Source organism: Triticum urartu, chromosome 6A, assembly GCF_056163025.1.
Source record: "Triticum urartu cultivar PI428250 chromosome 6A, HENAU_Tu73, whole genome shotgun sequence".
Taxonomy (NCBI): domain Eukaryota; kingdom Viridiplantae; phylum Streptophyta; class Magnoliopsida; order Poales; family Poaceae; genus Triticum; species Triticum urartu.
Window position 1 is genome coordinate 93,714,403 of NC_141878.1, and position 20,175 is coordinate 93,734,577.

Consider the following 20,175-nt stretch of genomic DNA (forward strand, 5'->3'; position numbering starts at 1 on the left):
TTTTTAGCGTCGCCCTTCTCCAACATAAACCAAGTATACTTTGTTTCTTCACTCAAAATTGTGTTTTTTGTGTGATATTCTAAATATATGGAATAAGTATACAAAAGATTTATTTGGATGATCCATGTTTAATTAATATATATATATCCCTTTTTACTTTAATATATACTACCTTTTTCGTACATCATTTTTTAGGCATTTGTTTTCTTACAACACAGGTTGCTGATCCAAGGCCCCAAGAAGCCCAAGTCCACTCGCATCATGGGCCAACCAGCACCCACCAACTCCTCCTCACTCCTCTCCACTCCCTTTCCACTCACGCACACAATCCAGATCACGGCGGAGTCACCCACACTCCCTCCGCTCTCGCCCCCACAGCCACACAACCGGCGGCCTCGTCTCCCACCGCCGCCGCCGCCTCTCTCTCGCACGCCTCGCCGGCACCTCTCCCTCACCCGCGCCTCTCCCTCTCGGGCCGTTGTTGCCTCTCCGTTGGCCCCATCGTTGTCGCCCCTGACGTGCCGCGGCGCCGTGACCCGGCCTCACAGGCACGACCAGGGTGACAACAGCTCCCCGACGCCGCCGCCCTCCGCAAGGAGCGACGACAGCTCGAAGCTCTGCGGCACGGCGTGCGCTAAGCGACGCGCCGCGGGGGCACCGCCGCCTCAGCCACCGGCGTGGCCGACCACCCGTCCACGTCCCCATCACTGCCGCCGGCCGGCCACACGACCTCACGCTCGTCCAGCTCGAAGCACGCGCCGTCGTGGCCCGCCTCCGGCTGCTTCAGCAGGCCAAGAAACCGAAACGCCCCCCGCGCCCGGCGACCTCGGCATCTCCATGGACCGTCTCAGCAAGCGCTACCTCGCCCGGCTCTCGCATTGCTGATGATAAGCCCCTCCTTTGCTCTCTTGGCCTGCTTGCTTGCTTGCTTGCGAGCCCCTCCTCTGAATTTGTTGGTTGGTTGCTTTCTTTCTTTAGCAAGCCAAGAAACAGGGAGTGCCGGCAGTAGTACTCTGAATCCATCAATGCAACTGAATCCAAACATGTGAATCAAGTTGTGGCAGGTATCTCTGCATACTTAATTCACTCAATTTTTTGTGCAGTAGGAGTAGTTGCTAGAAATTTACTGAATTTTGTTTCCAGTAGATGCACTGAATTTCAAAGAAAGAGTACTCTAGGAGTACATGGAGTTGATGCACTGAATTTTGTTTGCAATAGATGCATCGAAATTTATTGAATTTTGTTTGCAGTAGGAGTAGTTGCAGGTCTGAACTGCTAGGTGTACTTGTGGAAGCACTTCGCTGGTGCGCCGTATCTGATTGATTTGCAACTAAATTCTAGCCACTCTGAATTCTGAGTCTGAATGCACATCAAGGAGTATTTTTTAAAAGTACAGCAAGGAGTAGCATCTACATGTTTAAAAAGCAACTCAGCTCGATTTCTGTGTGTATCCATACGCCCAATCCTGCTCTAATTCAGCCTACTCCCATCTCTAGATAAATAACAGTAGAATAATCTGTGAGTATTGTTATTTCACAATACACTACCAATTTTCAGCACCAAACCAGGAAAATTATGTCAAACGATTATGGCCTGAATTGTGACAGTACTGAAAGCATGCAAACATGCCTAAAGGTTCACTGTTTCACTACTGCACTGGGATTAAAGATTCAGTTGTTTTCTAGTCTAGTGACATTGTCATTGTAGTTTCAGTAGAAATGACCTTCTTCCTAATTAGTAACAGAGATGAAAGTTTATATAGTTGTGATATTTTTGGTGTAATATTATTGTTTGCATGCTTATATTTTTTTGTTTTCTGCATGTTCAGAATTGCATGCTTTGGGGCCGCATCATATAAACTTATCTAATGTAGAACACTCCAGTGGAGTCTAGTTTTACAACAACGGAGTGACCCAGGCAGTGTGCAAAATTTGTGCAGGAAAACAAAGCCGAGTTTAGATGTAGTAGATGATTGATTACAAAATAACAAAAGAATAATATACATAAGCAATCCAGCAAAAGGGAAAATAATGTCACATACAACAAAAATTGGCAACTTGCAAAGTCACAAATCCGAGGCAATATTATTAATATTTGACTTGTTGTATAAACATAATAAGGTTTAATTGCTAACATCGAAAGATAAGATATCTGTACAAGAACACCGAAGAGCACCAACTTATCTGTAGCATAAGAGTAAATCCTCTGTCATATTTAAGGGCGGACTTCAGCCTGTAAGGACTTCCTTATAGACGATGTTCTTCATCAAGGTTTGTAAGAACAAGGTAGGTCTTTTTCGCTTCTTTGATTTACTGCTTTGCTTCCTGGCATTCTCCTTGTCCTTCTCCTTCTCAATGAGGATCTTTATATTTCTCTTCGCGGTGGCTCGAGACAATGCGACATAGAGTTGACCATGAGAAAACACCGGATTAGGTAGGTACACGCCAACAATCGGAATCGTCTGTCCTTGAGCCTTGTTAATCGTCATAGCAAAGCTAAGCCTTACAGGAAATTGCTTCCTCTTGAACTTGAATGGAAACAAGTCGTTGTCAGACGGGCATAGGGGTATTCGAGGAAGGAATACCCTCCTTCCTGCGTGTTGTCCGATCACAATTTCTGCGTCGATGGCGTTCCTCTCGAAACCTTGCACCACAAGCCTCGTCCCGTTACATAGACCATTAGCCGGATCAATGTTCCTCGGAAGTATGACAGGGCAGTTGAACTTCAGTTTGAGTGCATGCGGAGGCAGACCATTGGGAGTCAATCCATTTAGGAACTCGGGAGCGTAGTAGCCATATGGGTCATCTTCTGCACTGTCAAAGCTATGGTAGATTACTTCTTCCCCCCGAAAACGCTCTAGCATGCGTATGTTTATCTTGTCGACGTTGTCGCTCGTGGTGGAGAGGATTGCGCGTGAAGTCATGTAATTCGGATCAGACATGTTGTCATCTAGTCTCGGAAACACATGGTCAATCAGCTTCTCCAGGTCGTCACCCTCGCCTGTAGACGGCACACAAATATTTTCAGGGAGTCGTATGTTTCCTTGATCGTCAACTTCCTCGGTACCATTGCCTACCATTAGCAAGTAAACCGCAAAACAGGTGTCATTATGAGCCCTCATGTTGGTGACGAGCCTTAGCTGGCGCATACCCTTCCAGAGATGTGAACTTTGAAGGATTGCATCGATTATCTGACCCCGGGACCCCCTCCTGACGATTGGAAGCACCTGCTTGAAGTCCCCGCCAAACACAACAGTTTTTCCTCCAAAGGGTCGGTCCCGTCTTCCCATGATGTCGCGCATGCTGTTGTCGAGTGCCTCGACCGCCTGTCGCTTAGTCATGGTGACCTCGTCCCATAGTATCAATGAGGCCATCCTCAGTAGCTTGGCGGTACCACTCTGCTTCGTGAAGGTGCATGAGGCGCCATCGTCGCAGCTCAATGGGATCTTGAACCTCGAGTGGGCAGTCCTGCCTCCAGGCATGATAGAAGCGGCGACACCTGACGTCGCGGTAGCGATAGGGATGTTTCCCTCACTTCGAACCATGGCGAGCAGCACTCTGTACAGGAAGGTCTTCCCTGTACCTCCCGGGCCATCAACAAAGAACACACCCCCATCACCGCGTTCAACAGCAGCTAGTATCTCGTCGTATGCAACCCTCTTCTCCAAGTTTAGCAACGATGCCAATTTAGTGTGGTTGATGTCAAAATCGATGTTGGATTCCTCGATCACTTCTCTGGCCTCGCCCACGTTTGGGTCGAACGCATCGTCAATGCATGGAAGAGCGAAATCGGCTATGTCTTTGCCCATGGACTGCAACATACCCCTAATGTCAAGCAACACCATCTGTTCCACCTCAATCGGGCACGTGTGTGATCGCCGATAGTCATCAGACATAGGCTCGAAGTGCCTATCCCATAAACCACACACGTCGCCAGGCTCACAGTGCACCAAAATTGTTGCGAAGAGCCTCCTGAGCGAACATGGCATCGCCCACTGCTCTGCCTCGGTAAGACAGTCGTCGAGCGTGTTATCTGCCTCGATGAGTCCCAACCTTTCGGCAGCCTCTCTAAAGCTCCCGCATAGCCCACCGTCCATGGTGAGCATGTCCTCATCGGATGTCTTGCCAGCAACATGGTTTAGCAGCACACGCAGATAATATCGCTCCCCCTCGGCAGGATTGGCAGACACAATTCGACCTATTTGATAACGCTCCACCCGCTCTTTCCAATACTTCTTACCCTTCTGCCATGTGAACCTTCCAGGAAAATCCTTGTACAATATATTCCTAGCCCACGGGTGGTTTTGGTTAGCTTTGAAATACTCGTCAACATGGATTTGGAAGCATTCTCAGAGGCGACTACGTCGGTCAAGTGAGCTTGCTCATTGAATGCCACCCTGTGCATATTCGGGAGATGAAGAGGCAATTGTAGGACAGGCGGGTCATTGGCACACAAGGGGAAGCCAAATATCCTCCACATCGCCTCTGGAGGAGTAACCCACCTCGCGTCTACGTATCTTTTGATCTCATCAATGTTACCATCGGCGTCGGGTTGGTCGATGCTGAAAGAAGCCCTATCATGGCCCTTGTATATGTACTTGTAAAGGTATTTGACGGCCTTTATGCTGGAGCAAACCTCAACGTTGATGTGGCAATTGAACATACGCAGAAGGTAAGGGTTATATGGCATAACCCATATGTTGTCCAACATTTTACCCCGGACCTTAGCCTGCCGACCATCATCTCGATGACGATAAACTGGGTATGAGTCCTTGCCCTGTGCCGTGTTTTCATTGAACGGCCGCGGGTATCTGCACTTGCACTCGTTCTGTTGCATGCACACATTTTGGGGGTTGAGAGCACCGCATGGTCCATGCATCATATGTTTCACCACCAAGGCGTGGAGTTTAGGATGCTTCTGCTTGTCTGGGAGTTCAGCAAAAATAAGTCGGTCGTACTGCTCCGGAACGACAAGCTTATAGGCAGAATCCATGATCAACAAAAAGTGTGCGTGGGGGAGGCCCTCTTCTGGAACTCGACTATGTATACATGTGCGACAACAACACTCAGGATATTCTTCTTGAACAACATCTCTTTCATAGCCTCTAGCTTGCCATGGAACACATGAGCCACAAGATCAGGTCGGTCTTGCGCTGTCTGACCAGGAAACAACTCATTCGTTATCTCTTCCCAGTTAGGGTTGCAGGTCATGGTCAAGAAGATGTCAGGCTTTCCGTAGGTATGGACAATTGTCATGGCATCCATATGCCTCCGCTTCATGTCGCGGTCGCCACCTGGGTACGTTCCAGGGAGCACTATCCTTACTCCAACAGCACTTGCCCGGGTCTCTCCGGATGTAATTGCATCAACAACTCCTTTATAAAGGTCGGCGCGGATCTTTTTTTGGTTCTTCCTGTACCATTTCAACCTACAACTCTCAATCTTGATGTACATGTCCACCCCCCATTACTGGAGCAATCGTGCTCCACAGAGTATGGGATTGAATATGCCAGGTCGTGTCTGCAGCATGTAACAGTAGTAGTCTCTCACCGAGACGCATAACCTGCTATTCCCCTTTGCACATGGATGAGTAACGCGGAAGTTAGGATTCATATGAGAACTATACAATTCATCAAAACGACATAATACGCATAAGGCTTACCTGCATCATCATCATCATCATCACGTCCACCTCTTGGTTGTTGCACAACCGGCCAAGGGACATAACGTTTAGGTAGTTTCGGGTGCCAACCGAGCTCCCCCCTTGGGTAGAAGAGTGTGTAAGAGAGCGGGTCATACGAGCCAGCCGTCACATGTATACTGTGTCTCTGGTTGTCATTCCCGCAAAGTGTAATCCTAGGATCGAACCTCTTCGCTAGGTCAGTGCCCTCCACCCAAATTGCAGCCACCTCAGATAACAGAGGTCTATTATACTTCCTTTGGTCTAGTCTCTGGTCAGTGTTGAGGTCTATCCTGTAATCGTCGAGGTTGTCCCTATGCGCACCCAAACTCCTAAACTGCTGGGAGTACGGGTTTTCCCTGAGTATGTCCACTAACTTTCTGACGACATCTTGGTCTAATTGCTTGGTGGCAGCCTTGCGATGTGTTAGGCCTGGGTCGTCATCATAGAAGTACAACTGTAGATGCTCTGGACAGGATGTTGGCCCGAAGGAATGAACATTGTGGTAGATGGTGCCGTGCGCCCGAAACGTGTACACCCCAGACTTCATGTTTGTGTAGCTTTCATCGAGGCTGACGCCGAGGGTTGTGAAGGAGAAGTGGCCGTTGAAGAACCGTATGTTCTCCCGAAAATGCCTGGAGTCCACATCAGTGCTAGACCAAAGCCTCATGAGCTCCGGGATGGGCTCCGGTTGCTTCAGCTCGATCTGCCCACTGCGACAACAGAATCCCGGGGCCTCGGACACAAACTTCTTGGCCTTGCAGTGGTCGTAGTTCGCGGCGTGCTTCAGGATGTGTGTGTTGGCTGGGAGGTTTGAGTACACATAGTCAAATGGATCATGGTCGACATAGTTATTGTGCCTTGAGTCTTCCAATTTGTCGTGCTCCATGTCATCAACATCTGAGCCTGCAAAGAATGTTTCTAATTAGTGTGATACCCCCAACATGTGGATCACGCTCAAGCGGGTGTACATACCTTCACCAGCAAACAGGTAATATTCATCGTCAAAGAGGTTGTCGGGATTGGCATTATCATTCATGAGACCATTGAGGTAAGCGTCCATGTCGTCTACCCAGGTGCCAAACACACAAATGAGGGTTTGGTCTCAAGGGACGCAAGGAGAGTAAGGATGGGGGTGTTACCTTCACTTCTGATCATGTACTCCGGTGTGCTAGATGATGTTGAGGCACCGTGTGCTTCAACTACGGTAGGTTGTCCGGTTGAGCTAATCTTCGATGTGGAGATGGACTTGACGGCTGGGGTATTTGCCCTACCTACAAAGCTTGCATTATGACGATCTAGCAGAGCCTTCCTCTCAACATGTGGCACCTGCGAACATGATTTTCGCTTGCCAATTTTCTCCTAATGCTTATTCGCTGCCATACTTCCCTTGCAAGCTCGCTCTCTCGTCCTACGCTGAGCTCTGGACTCATGACTCTGCTCGCCAGCGCCATAATCCGCTTTTGTTACCGGATCACTGGTTTGCTGGTCGGCACTTGGTAGGTGCTCATTGATTTTTATGAGGTTGCCATCTACATCACCATCACCTAGGGTTCTGCTTAGGTATGCACCTACAATATTATCGAATCATTATAAATAACCGATGAATGATTGCAAGATGAAAGATGATCGTTGATGGGATATCTACCATCGGTTTTGGTGTTGCGAATGTATGTGGGGGCCGACTTGACGGTTGTAGCACGATCTATCTGTTCACTGTCAGATTGTTGCGTGATGGTTGGAAGTGTGAGAGTCGGTCAATGTGCGTGAGGGTTGAAAGCGTGAGAGTTGGACAATGCGCTAGTTAGATCTGGACGTGGCATTGTGATCGATTCAGCACAAAGGGTGTTTTTTCTTTCTAGCATACTCTGCCTTTCTCTTCGCACTTGACTCTCCCTGCTCATCAGGGGTCCTGTTGTTTCGTTGTTCCTTTCGTCGCTCACGCTGCACTTGATTATTATTTTGGAGGTTGATCGTACCCTCTTCCTTTTTCTTCCGATAAGATTCTCGTCTCTGTGCGTTTCTTTGCTCCCTTTGTTCTTCTTTCTCACGTTGCCACCCAGCTAGTACATTGTCATCAATGTACCCAACAATGGGAGTACTCGAAGCAGGCAACATTGCATCGGCATGTGACAAGGATGTATAGCTGGAGCTAGTTGGGTTGGTTGGTTGAACAATAAAATTGAAACATAACCATATCATCCATGTTCAGCAAGCACGAAGCTGCAGAATGAGGTCATTCTATCCAACGATTACTTAATTTATGAAATGAAAAATTAAACACATGTACCTGATATGCTATGGGAAGGTTGATCAACACTTGTTATATCATTAAGAGGGGGTCGGGAAACACACTGAGTTTCATCTTGGAGGTTGGTCACAGTCTCATCTTTTTTCTTCGGATAACCTGCTCGCCTCCGTGTGTTGTCCTGCTTCTTTTTATTGCCTATGCAGTTATTGTTGCTTTCTTTATCACGTTGCCCCATAACTACCATTACCAAATTTACGCTACAATTATACCAAGTATAAATTCTAGATCCGTACCTGGTATCTCATGGGAAGGCTGATGAACATTGGTGATATCGCCAAGAGGGGGTCGAGAAACATTCTGCTTTTCACTTTGGAGCTTGATCGTATTCTCTTCCTTTTTCTTCCGATAATTTTCTCGCCTTCGCGCGTTTCTCCGCTCCATTTATTCTTCTGTCAAGTTATTACTGCATTCTTTATCATGCTTTCTGGTAGATAGCTTGGCGACATTCAGGAGTAGAGATGTTGTCTGGGAATCACTTGGGGTAGACGCTGGCGCAAAATCTAAACCATCATGACCATGGGCATTTAGGCAGACATCGTTATGTGGAGATTTTGGACCTAGAGGAACAGAACAAAAGCTAGTGGTTAGGCTCACAGATGAATATGAACACCCATAAGCACAAGTAGGGAAGGTGCGTCCCATTGCGACATTGTCCATTGGATGTTTTTGTTTAAGATGGATCTTTATTTGGCTCAGCTCTTTGCAGTTCTTCCTCCCACTCCTTTTATATTACCATGTAAACCTCCTTCTATCATATTGTCCATGTTAGTCTATCCCTAAGTCTGTACTCTTTAGATCACTTCCCTCTCTCTCACACCCTCCATTATCCATTTTCCTCTCACGTCAGAATACTTTTGTTTTGATTGCTACACCCCTCTCTCCCTCATGTGCTCTCTTTCATTTCCCTCTCCCTATCTCTCACCCTCCACTATCCATTTCCTCTCATGTCAGAATACTTTAATTGATCGTCCATATTTTTTAGCCATACTCTTGTGGGAATACACTGGGATTATGTGATTTATAGAACAGTGAAGAACAATGGTAGGTTAGTTTTTCCTGAGAAAATACAAAATCAGAAAATTTAATTTGAGCAAGGCTTATTTTATCCATGTTTTTGCAGTTTGTGTTCTTCACTGGTGGCATCGTGTTTCTGACACTGATATTGAATGGTTCTACCACATAATTTTGGCTGCACGCACTTGGTATGAACAACCTGTCAGTAACGAAGGTTAGCTTTACAAATTACAGGTTTCATCTCTGGGTTTTTTAACCTTGGAGTTAAAGAATTTGTGTTTATGCGTGCTAATCAGAAATCTTTTGAACTATAACTCCTCTTTCATTTCCCTAAGATTAATTAGTAAATAGGAAGATTATATGGTGTTATTGTTACACATATTTTATTTATGTGCCTATGAGTTCAGGGTTGCTGGATTAGCATCTTATATAACCATGGCATGAAAATGATTAATTTTTCTTCCAGTTGAACCTATTTGTAAGTCCCAAAGATGTTGTGAGCCTTGCTTACTACAATTTTTAGTTAAACTTCTTCATCCAGCAACTCCGAGGAGTAGGTTTTGCGTGACTGATACCATGTTGCTTCCAGAAATACCAGTACTTTATGGTTTCACATGTGATTGCCCTTAAATATATATAGTAATGTTCTGTTCAGGTTCGTCATAAAAGTTGTATTCTGATTACTGCTGCAGCTTCGCATGTTGAATTATGCTAGACATGAAATTCTAAACAAGACATTAGAAGCTTTTGGTGATCTCAAAGATGATGAGGAGCTTGGTCCTGCTGACCGGGTTACAGTTAAGAAATATATCACAGGCTTGAGTAACTTGGAAGATGAACATGCACATCCACATGATGACAATCATAATCACATACATACCATGAATTTAAGGGATGGCCGAGTGCGTATTTTGAATGGCAGGCAGGCTTTTTGTTTGCTTTTCTTTTTTGCCCTTAAATAGTTGGCTTGATACGTCCATAATTCTATCTTGTCTCTGTATTTTATGGAGATGTTTAGTTTCATACTAAACGTGATCAATTAACAAAGATTATTTTTCCTTTTTGTAAATATTGTCTTCAGGTTGTTGGGTAACATAGTAATTTCAAAAAAATTCCTGCGCACACGCAAGATCATGGTGATGCATAGCAACGAGAGGGGAGAGTGTAGTCTACGTACCCTCGTAGACCGACAGCGGAAGCGTTATGACAACGCGGTTGATGTAGTCGTACGTCTTCACGGCCCGACTGATCAAGCACCGAAACTATGGCACCTCCGAGTTCTAGCACACGTTCAGCTCGATGACGATCCCCGGACTCCGATCCAGCAAAGTGTCGGGGAAGAGTTTCATCAGCACGACGGCGTGGTGACGATCTTGATGTTCTACCGTTGCAGGGCTTCGCCTAAGCAACGCTACAATATTATCGAGGAGTATGGTGGAGGGGGGCACCGCACACGGCTAAGAGAACGATCACGAAGATCAACTTGTGTCTATGGGGTGCCCCCTGCCCCCGTATATAAAGGAGTGGAGGAGGGGAGGGTCGGCCCTCTCTATGGCGCGCCCTAGGGGAGTCCTACTCCCACCGGGAGTAGGATTCCCCCTTTCCTAGTCCAACTAGGAGTCCTTCCATGTAGTAGGAGTAGGAGACAAGGAAGGGGAAGAGGGAAGAGAAGGAAGGAGGGGGCGCTGCCCCTCCCCCTAGTCCAATTTGGACTAGTCAATGGGGGAGGGGGGGCGCGCGGCCTGCCTCTCCCTCTCCCCTAAAGCCCAATAAGGCCCATATACTTCTTCCCATGTATTCCCGTAACTCCTCGGTACTCCGAAAAATACCCGAACCACTCGGAACCTTTCCGATGTCCGAATATAGTCGTCCAATATATCGATCTTTACGTCTCGACCATTTCGAGACTCCTCGTCATGTCCCCGATCTCATCCGGGATTCCAAACTCCTTCGGTACATCAAAAATCATAAACTCATAATATAACTGTCATCGAAACCTTAAGCGTGCGGACCCTACGGGTTCGAGAATAATGTAGACATGACCGAGACACGTCTCCGGTCAATAACCAATAGAGGAACCTGGATGCTCATATTGGCTCTCACATATTCTACGAAGATCTTTATCGGTCAGACCGCATAACAACATACGTTGTTCACTTTGTCATCGGTATGTTACTTGCCTGAGATTCGATCGTCGGTATCTCAATACCTAGTTCAATCCCGTTACCGGCAAGTCTCTTTACTCGTTCCGTAATACATCATCTCGCAACTAACTCATTAGTTGCAATGCTTGCAAGGCTTATGTGATGTGCATTACTGAGAGGGCCCAGAGATACCTCTCTGACAATCGGAGTGACAAATCCTAATCTCGAAATACGCCAACCCAACATGTACCTTTGGAGACACCTGTAGAGCTCTTTTATAATCACCCAGTTACATTGTGACGTTTGGTAGCACACAAAGTGTTCCTCCGGTAAACGGGAGTTGCATAATCTCATAGTCATAGGAACATGTATAAGTCATGAAGAAAGCAATAGCAACATACTAAACGATCGACTGCTAAGCTAACGGAATGGGTCAAGTCAGTCACATCATTCTTCTAATGATGTGATCCCGTTAATCAAATAACAACTCTTTGTCTATGGTTAGGAAACATAACCATCTTTGATTAACGAGCTAGTCAAGTAGAGGCATACTAGTGACACTCTGTTTGTCTATGTATTCACACATGTATTATGTTTCCGATTAATACAATTCTAGCATGAATAAGAAACGTTTATCATGAAATAAGGAAATAAATAATAACTTTATTATTGCCTCTAGGGCATATTTCCTTCAGTCTCCCACTTGCACTAGAGTCAATAATCTAGTTCACATTGCCGTGTGATTTAACACCAATAGTTCACATCATTATGTGACCAACACTCAAAGGGTTTACTAGAGTTAATAATCTAGTTCACATCGCTATGTGATTAACACCCAAAGAGTATTAAGGTGTGATCATGTTTTGCCTGTGAGAGAAGTTTAGTCAATGGGTCTGCCATATTCAGATCCGTATGTATTTTGCAAATTTCTATGTCAACAATGCTCTGCACGGAGCTACTCTAGCTAATTGCTCCCACTTTCAATATGCATCCAGATTGAGATTTAGAATCATCTGGATCGGTGTCAAAGTCTGCATCGACGTAACCCTTTACGACGAACCTTTTGTCACCTCCATAATCGAGAAACATATCCTTATTTCACTAAGGATAATTTTGACCGCTGTCCAGTGATCTACTCCTAGATCACTATTGTACTCCCTTGCCAACATCAGTGTAGGGTATACAATAGATCTGGTACACAGCATGGCATACTTTATAGAACCTATGGTTGAGGCATAGGGAATGGCTTTTATTCTCTTTCTATCTTCTGCCGTGGTCGGGTTTTGAGTCTTACTCAATTTCACACCTTGTAACACAGGCAAGAACTCTTTCTTTGACTGTTCCATTTTGAACTACTTCAAAATCTTGTCAAGGTATGTACTCATTGAAAAAACTTGTCAAGCGTCTTGATCTATTTCTATAGATCTTGATGCTCAATATGTAAGCAGCTTCACCGAGGTTTTCTTTGAAAAAATCCTTTCAAACACTCCTTTATGCTTTGCAGAATAATTCTACATTATTTTCGATCAACAATATGTCATTCACATATACTTATCAGGAATGCTGTAGTGCTCCCACTCACTTTCTTGTAAATACAGGCTTCACCGCAAGTCTGTATAAAACTATATGCTTTGATCAACTTATCAAAGCGTATATTCCAACTCCGAGATGCTTGCACCAGTCCAAAGATGGATCGCTGGAGCTTGCATATTTAGTTAACATCTTTAGGATCGACAAAACCTTCTAGTTGCATCGTATACAACTCTTCTTTAATAAATCCATTAAGGAATGCAGTTTTGTTTATCCATTTGCCAGATTTCATAAAATGCGACAATTGCTAACATGATTCGGACAGACTTAAGCATAGATACGAATGAGAAACTCTCATCGTGGTCAACACCTTGAACTTGTCGAAAACCTTTTGCGACAATTCTAGCTTTGTAGATAGTAACACTACTATCAGCGTCCGTCTTCCTCTTGAATCCATTTATTTTCTATGGCTTGCCGATCACCGGGCAAATCCATCAAAGTCCATACTTTGTTCACATACATGGATCATATCTCAGATTTCATGGCCTCAAACCATTTCGCAGAATCTGGGCTCATCATCGCTTCCTCATAGTTCGCAAGTTCGTCATGGTCTAGTAACATGACTTCCAGAACAGCATTACCGTACCACTCTGGTGCGGGTCTCACTCTGGTTTACCTACAAGATTCGGTAGTAACTTGATCTGAAGTTACATGATCATCATCATTAGCTTCCTCACTAATTGGTGTAGTAGTCACAAGAACAGATTTCTGTGATGAACTACTTTCCAATAAGGGAGAAGGTACAATTACCTTATCAAGTTTTCTACTTTCCTCCCACTCACTTCTTTCGAGAGAAACTCCTTCTCTGGAAAGGATCCATTCTCAGCAACGAATATCTTGCCTTCGGATCTGTGATAGAAGGTGTACCCAACATTTTCTTTTGGGTATCCTATGAAGACGCACTTCTCCGATTTGGGTTTGAGCTTATTAGGATGAAACTTTTTCATATAAGCATCGCAACCCCAAACTTTAAGAAACGACAACTTTGGTTTCTTACCAAACCACAGTTCATACGGTGCCGTCTCAACGGATTTAGATGGTGCCCTTTTTAACGTGAATGTAGCTGTCTCTAATGCATAACCCCAAAACTATAATGGTAAATCGGTAAGAAACATCATAGATTGTACTATATCCAATAAAGTATGGTTATGACGTTCGGACACACCATTATGCTGTGGTGTTTCAGGTGGCATGAATTTGTGAAACTATTCCACATTGTTTTAATTGAAGACCAAACTCGTAACTCAAATATTCGTCTCCGCGATCAGATCGTGGAAACCTTATCTTCTTGTCATGATGATTTTCCACTTCACTCTGAAATTCTTTGAACTGTTCAAATGTTTCAGACTTATGTTTCATCAAGTAGATATACCCATATCTACTTAAATCATCTGTGAAGGTCAGAAAATAATGATACCCGCCGCGAGCCTCAACACTCATCAGATCGCATACATCAGTATGTTTTATTTCCAATAAGTCAGTTGCTCGCTCCATTGTTCTGGAGAACGGCGTTTTAGTCATCTTGCCCATGAGGCATGGTTCGCAAGCATCAAGTGATTCATAATCAAGTGATTCCAAAAACCCATCAGCATGGAGTTTCTTCATGCGCTTTACACCAATATGACCTAAACGGCAGTGCTACAAATAAGTTGCACTATCATTATTAACTTTGCATCTTTTGGTTTCAATATTATGAATATGTGTATCACTACGATCGAGATCCAACGAACCATTTTCATTGGGTGTGTAACCATATAAGGTTGTATTCATGTAAACAGAACAACAATTTATTCTCTTACTTAAATGAATAATCGTATTGCAATAAACATGATCAAATCATATTTATGCTCAACGCAAACACCAAATAACACTTATTTAGGTTCAACACTAGTCCCGAAAGTATAGGGAGTGTGCGATGATGATCATATCAATCTTGGAACTACTTCAAACACACATCGTCACCTTACCATTAACTAGTCTCTGTTCATTCTGCAACTCCCAATTCAAGTTACTAATCTTAGCAACTGAACTAGTACCAAATACTGAGGGGTTGCTATGAACACTAGTAAAGTACACATCGATAACATGTATATCAAATATACCTTTGTTTACTTTGCCATCCTTTCTTATCCGCCAAATACTTGGGTAGTTCTGCTTCCAGTGACCAGTCCCTTTGCAGTAGAAGCACTTAGTCTCAGGCTTAGGACCAGACTTGGGCTTCTTCACTTGAGAAGCAACTTGCTTGCTGTTCTTCTTAAAGTTCCCCTTTTTTCCTTTGCCCTTTTCTTGAAACTAGTGGTCTCGTCAACCATCAACACTTGATGTTTTTCTTGATTTCTACCTTCGTCAATTTCAGCATTACGAAGAGCTTGGGAATCGTTTCCGTTATCCCTTGCATATCATAGTTCATCACGAAGTTCTACTAACTTGGTGATGGTGACTAGAGAATTCTGTCAATCACTATTTTATCTGGAAGATTAACTCCCACTTGATTCAAGCAATTGTAGTACCCAGACAATCTGAGCACATGCTCACTAGTTGAGCGATTCTCCTCCATCTTTTAGCTATAGAACTTGTTGGAGACTTCATATCTCTCAACTCGGGTATTTGCTTGAAATATTAACTTCAACTCCTGAAACATCTCATATGGTCCATGACGTTCAAAACGTCTTTGAAGTCCCGATTCTAAGCCGTTAAGCATGGTGCACTAAACTATCAAGTAGTCATCATATTGAGCTAGCCAAACGTTCATAACGTCTGCATCTGCTCCTGCAATAGGTCTGTCACCTAGCGGTGCATCAAGGACATAATTCTTCTGTGCAACAATGAGGATAAACCTCAGATCACGGATCCAATCCGCATCATTGCTACTAATATCTTTCAACATAATTTTCTCTAGGAACATATCAAAATAAACATATGAAAGCAACAACGTGAGCTATTGATCCACAACATAATTTGCAAAATACTACCAGGACTAAGTTCATAATAAATTTAAGTTCAATTAATCATATTACTTAAGAACTCCCACTTAGATAGACATGCCTCTAATCATCTAAGTGATCACGTGATCCAAATCAACTAAACCATGTCCGATTATCACGTGAGATGGAGTAGTTTTCAATGGTGAACATCACTATGTTGATCATATCTACTATATGATTCACGCTCGACCTTTCGGTCTCCAGTGTTCCGAGGCCATATCTGTATATGCTAGGCTCGTCAAGTTTAACCTGAGTATTCCGCGCGTGCAACTGTTTTGCACCCGTTGTATTTGAACGTAGAGCCTATCACACCCGATCATCACGTGGTGTCTCAGCACGAAGAACTTTCGCAATGGTGCATACTCAGGGAGAACACTTATACCTTAAAATTTAGTGAGAGATCATCTTATAAAGCTACTGTCGAACTAAGCAAAATAAGATGTATAAAAGATAAACATCATATGCAATCAAAATATGTGACATGATATGGCCATGATCATCTTGCGCCTTTGATCTCCATCTCCAAAGTTCTGTCATGATCTCTATCGTCACCGGCATGACACCATGATCTCCATCATCTTGATCTATATCAATGTGTCGTCACATGGTCGTCTCGCCAACAATTGCTCTTGCAACTATTGCTATCGCATAGCGATAAAGTAAAGCAATTATTTGGTGCTTGCATCTTATGCAATAGAGAGATAACCATAAGGCTTTTGCCTGTTGCCAGTAACTTCAACAAAACATGATTATCTCATACAACAACTTATATCTCATCACGTCTTGACCATATCACATCACAACATGCCCTGCAAAAACAAGTTAGACGTCCTCTACTTTTTTGTTGCAAGTTTTACGTGGCTGCTACGGGCTGAGCAAGAACCGTTCTTACCTACGCATCAAAACCACAACGATAGTTTTTCATGTTGGTGTTGTTTTAACCTTCGCAAGGACCGGGCGTATCCACACTCGGTTCAACTAAAGTTGGAGAAACTGACACCCGCCAGCCACCTGTGTGCAAAGCACGTCGGTAGAACCAGTCTCGCGTAAGCGTACGCGTAATGTCGGTCCGGGCCGCTTCATCCAACAATACCGCGAACCAAAGTGTGACATGCTGGTAAGCAGTATGACTTATATCGCCCATAACTCACTTGTGTTCTACTCGTGCATAACATCAATGCATAAAACCTAGACTCGGATGCCACTGTTGGGTAACGTAGTAATTTCAAAAAAATTCCTACGCACACGCAAGATCATGGTGATGCATAGCAACGAGAGGGGAGAGTGTAGTCTACGTACCCTCGTAGACCGACAGCGGAAGCGTTATGAAAACGCGGTTGATATAGTCGTACGTCTTCACGGCCCGACCGATCAAGCACTGAAACTACGGCACCTCCGAGTTCTAGCACACGTTCAGCTCGATGACGATCCCCGGACTCCGTTCCAGCAAAGTGTCGGGGAAGAGTTTCGTCAGCACGACGGCGTGGTGACGATCTTGATGTTCTACCGTCGCAGGACTTCGCCTAAGCACCGCTACAATATTATCGAGGAGTATGGTGGAGGGGGGCACCGCACACGGCTAAGAGAACGATCACGAAGATCAACTTGTGTCTATGGGGTGCCCCCTGCCCCCCTATATAAAGGAGTGGAGGAGGGGAGGGTCGGCCCTCTCTATGGCGCGCCCTAGGGGAGTCCTACTCCCACCGGGAGTAGGATTCCCCCTTTCCTAGTCCAACTAGGAGTCCTTCCATGTAGTAGGAGTAGGAGACAAGGAAGGGGAAGAGGGAAGAGAAGGAAGGAGGGGGCGCTGCCCCTCCCCCTAGTCCAATTCGGACTAGTCAATAGGGGAGGGGGGGCGCGCGGCCTGCCTCTCCCTCTCCCCTAAAGCCCAATAAGGCCCATATACTTCTTCCCATGTATTCCCGTAACTCCTCGGTACTCCGAAAAATACCCGAACCACTCGGAACCTTTCCGATGTCCGAATATAGTCGTCCAATATATCGATCTTTACGTCTCGACCATTTCGAGACTCCTCGTCATGTCCCCGATCTCATCCGGGATTCCAAACTCCTTCGGTACATCAAAAATCATAAACTCATAATATAACTGTCATCGAAACCTTAAGCGTGCGGACCCTACGGGTTCGAGAACAATGTAGACATGACCGAGACACGTCTCCGGTCAATAACCAATAGAGGAACCTGGATGCTCATATTGGCTCTCACATATTCTACGAAGATCTTTATCGGTCAGACCGCATAACAACATACGTTGTTCACTTTGTCATCGGTATGTTACTTGCCTGAGATTCGATCGTCGGTATCTCAATACCTAGTTCAATCCCGTTACCAGCAAGTCTCTTTACTCGTTCCGTAGTATATCATCTCGCAACTAACTCATTAGTTGCAATGCTTGCAAGGCTTATGTGATGTGCATTACTGAGAGGGCCCAGAGATACCTCTCTGACAATCGGAGTGACAAATCCTAATCTCGAAATACGCCAACCCAACATGTACCTTTAGAGACACCTGTAGAGCTCTTTTATAATCACCCAGTTACGTTGTGACGTTTGGTAGCACACAAAGTGTTCCTCCGATAAACGGGAGTTGCATAATCTCATAGTCATAGGAACATGTATAAGTCATGAAGAAAGCAATAGCAACATAATAAACGATCAAGTGCTAAGCTAACGGAATGGGTCAAGTCAATCACATCATTCTTCTAATGATGTGATCCCGTTAATCAAATAACAACTCTTTGTCTATGGTTAGGAAACATAACCATCTTTGATTAACGAGCTAGTCAAGTAGAGGCATACTAGTGACACTCTGTTTGTCTATGTATTCATACATGTATTATGTTTCCGGTTAATACAATTCTAGCATGAATAAGAAACATTTATCATGAAATAAGGAAATAAATAATAACTTTATTATTGCTTCTAGGGCATATTTCCTTCACAGGTGTGAAAGCCAGTTACTGGGCAATGCTTGACGAGGGACGGATAAATGCAGCTACAGCCAATATTTTGATGCGCTCAGTTGATGAAGCTATGTATCTTGTTTCTAGCTGGCCATTATGCGATTGGAACAGTTTGCAGTTCAATGTCCATTTCCCAAGTTACTACAGGTTCCTTTCTGCAAGCATTTTACCACAAAGTTTTATCACATACTTCACAGTACAAAGACTGGAGTCAGGATGTTACATCTGTCCTGCATTTCTTCGTGCTCATAGAATTGCAAGGAGATTTTACCAAGATTTTCTTGGTAAAATCTTGGAAAACTTTTAGAATGCTTTTATGTGCTTGTTATTTACCACTTCTTTCCTACCAATTCCAGAACTTAGTATCCAATCCATGGATCGGAGACAGTAAATGAATATTAGTCACACTACGTGGCGCACATGACAGATGTTATGCGTAGGTGTCCGTCGTTATAGTCCATAAGCAGAACAGAAAGTAGTATTTTGTTACTTGTCGGAGCCAGCTACAGACCCTATTTTCTAAGATATGTGGAAAGTAGTATGATGCAGATGGACGCATGGCTCAAACCATTTAGCTTTTTAAGGTTCAACTATGTAAAGCCTGTCTAAAGTCATCGTCATTTGTGATGTCCTGTTCTAGTATCACCCCTTCAGAGGGACTAATATGCAATACTGACATGGTAGGTTCTTTTGGTTTGTTGTTTTTGTCCAAATCTGTTAGGCACGATTGATGAAATCATCAAATAAAACCCATTTGATAATGCACGTTATTTACAAAAGCCCCATACCTGGAGTCATTGGGTAATACTCGTCAATGTTGTGACTCGGTGCGGGAACGATTTCTGGGATGGATTCGTTGACATTTATACCCTCATTATGGCCTGTAACGCGGAAGTTATATGCAATGTTGTGTTTATACCAGAATGAAGGTCAACAAGACGGGGTAGAGGGTATACCTGGACTTCCTTGGGGATGTAGATCAACAAGAGGTGGTAGAGGTACATCCGATGCCTTTCTTTGTTCCGGTGCCATGCTATTTGAATTTCCCATACTTAACTTTTGTTCTGATGAGTGACATATCACAAATGTAGGTCAACATGAGAAGATCAAATACGAACTATTTGATAATGCACGTTATTTACAAAAGCCCCATACCTGGAGTAATTGGGTAATACTCGTCAATGTTGTGACTCGGTGTGGGCACGATTTCAGGGATGGATTCGTCGACATTTATACCCTCGTTATGGCCTGTAACACGGTAGTTATATGCAATGTTGTGTTTACACCAGAATGAAGGTGAACAAGACGGGGTAGAGGTAAACCTGGACTTCCTTGGGGATGTAGATCAACAAGAGGGGGTAGAGGTACATCCGATGCCTTTCTCTGTTCCGGTGCCTTGCTATTTGAATTTCCCATACTTACCTTTTGTTCTGATGAGTGACCTATCACAAATGTAGGCCAACATGAGAAG

General features: G+C 44.3%; 1 protein-coding gene and 1 long non-coding RNA gene across 2 annotated transcripts; one reads left to right on the forward strand and one right to left on the reverse strand.

The window, feature by feature from the left end:
* Positions 1 to 302: 302 nt before the first annotated feature.
* On the forward strand, positions 303 to 10,073 carry LOC147964175 (uncharacterized). Its single transcript, XR_015607430.1, has 3 exons — positions 303 to 1,064; positions 9,111 to 9,218; positions 9,697 to 10,073. It is a non-coding gene; the product is annotated as an uncharacterized LOC147964175 (long non-coding RNA).
* On the reverse strand, positions 2,228 to 6,742 carry LOC147964176 (uncharacterized). The gene is made up of 5 exons (XM_087527636.1): positions 6,655 to 6,742; positions 5,662 to 6,585; positions 5,049 to 5,293; positions 4,539 to 4,956; positions 2,228 to 4,311 (listed from the first exon to the last, which is right to left on the reverse strand). Exons 1-5 carry the CDS (start codon positions 6,740 to 6,742, stop codon positions 2,228 to 2,230), a joined length of 3,759 nt encoding a protein of 1,252 aa, XP_087383762.1.
* Positions 10,074 to 20,175: the final 10,102 nt, after the last annotated feature.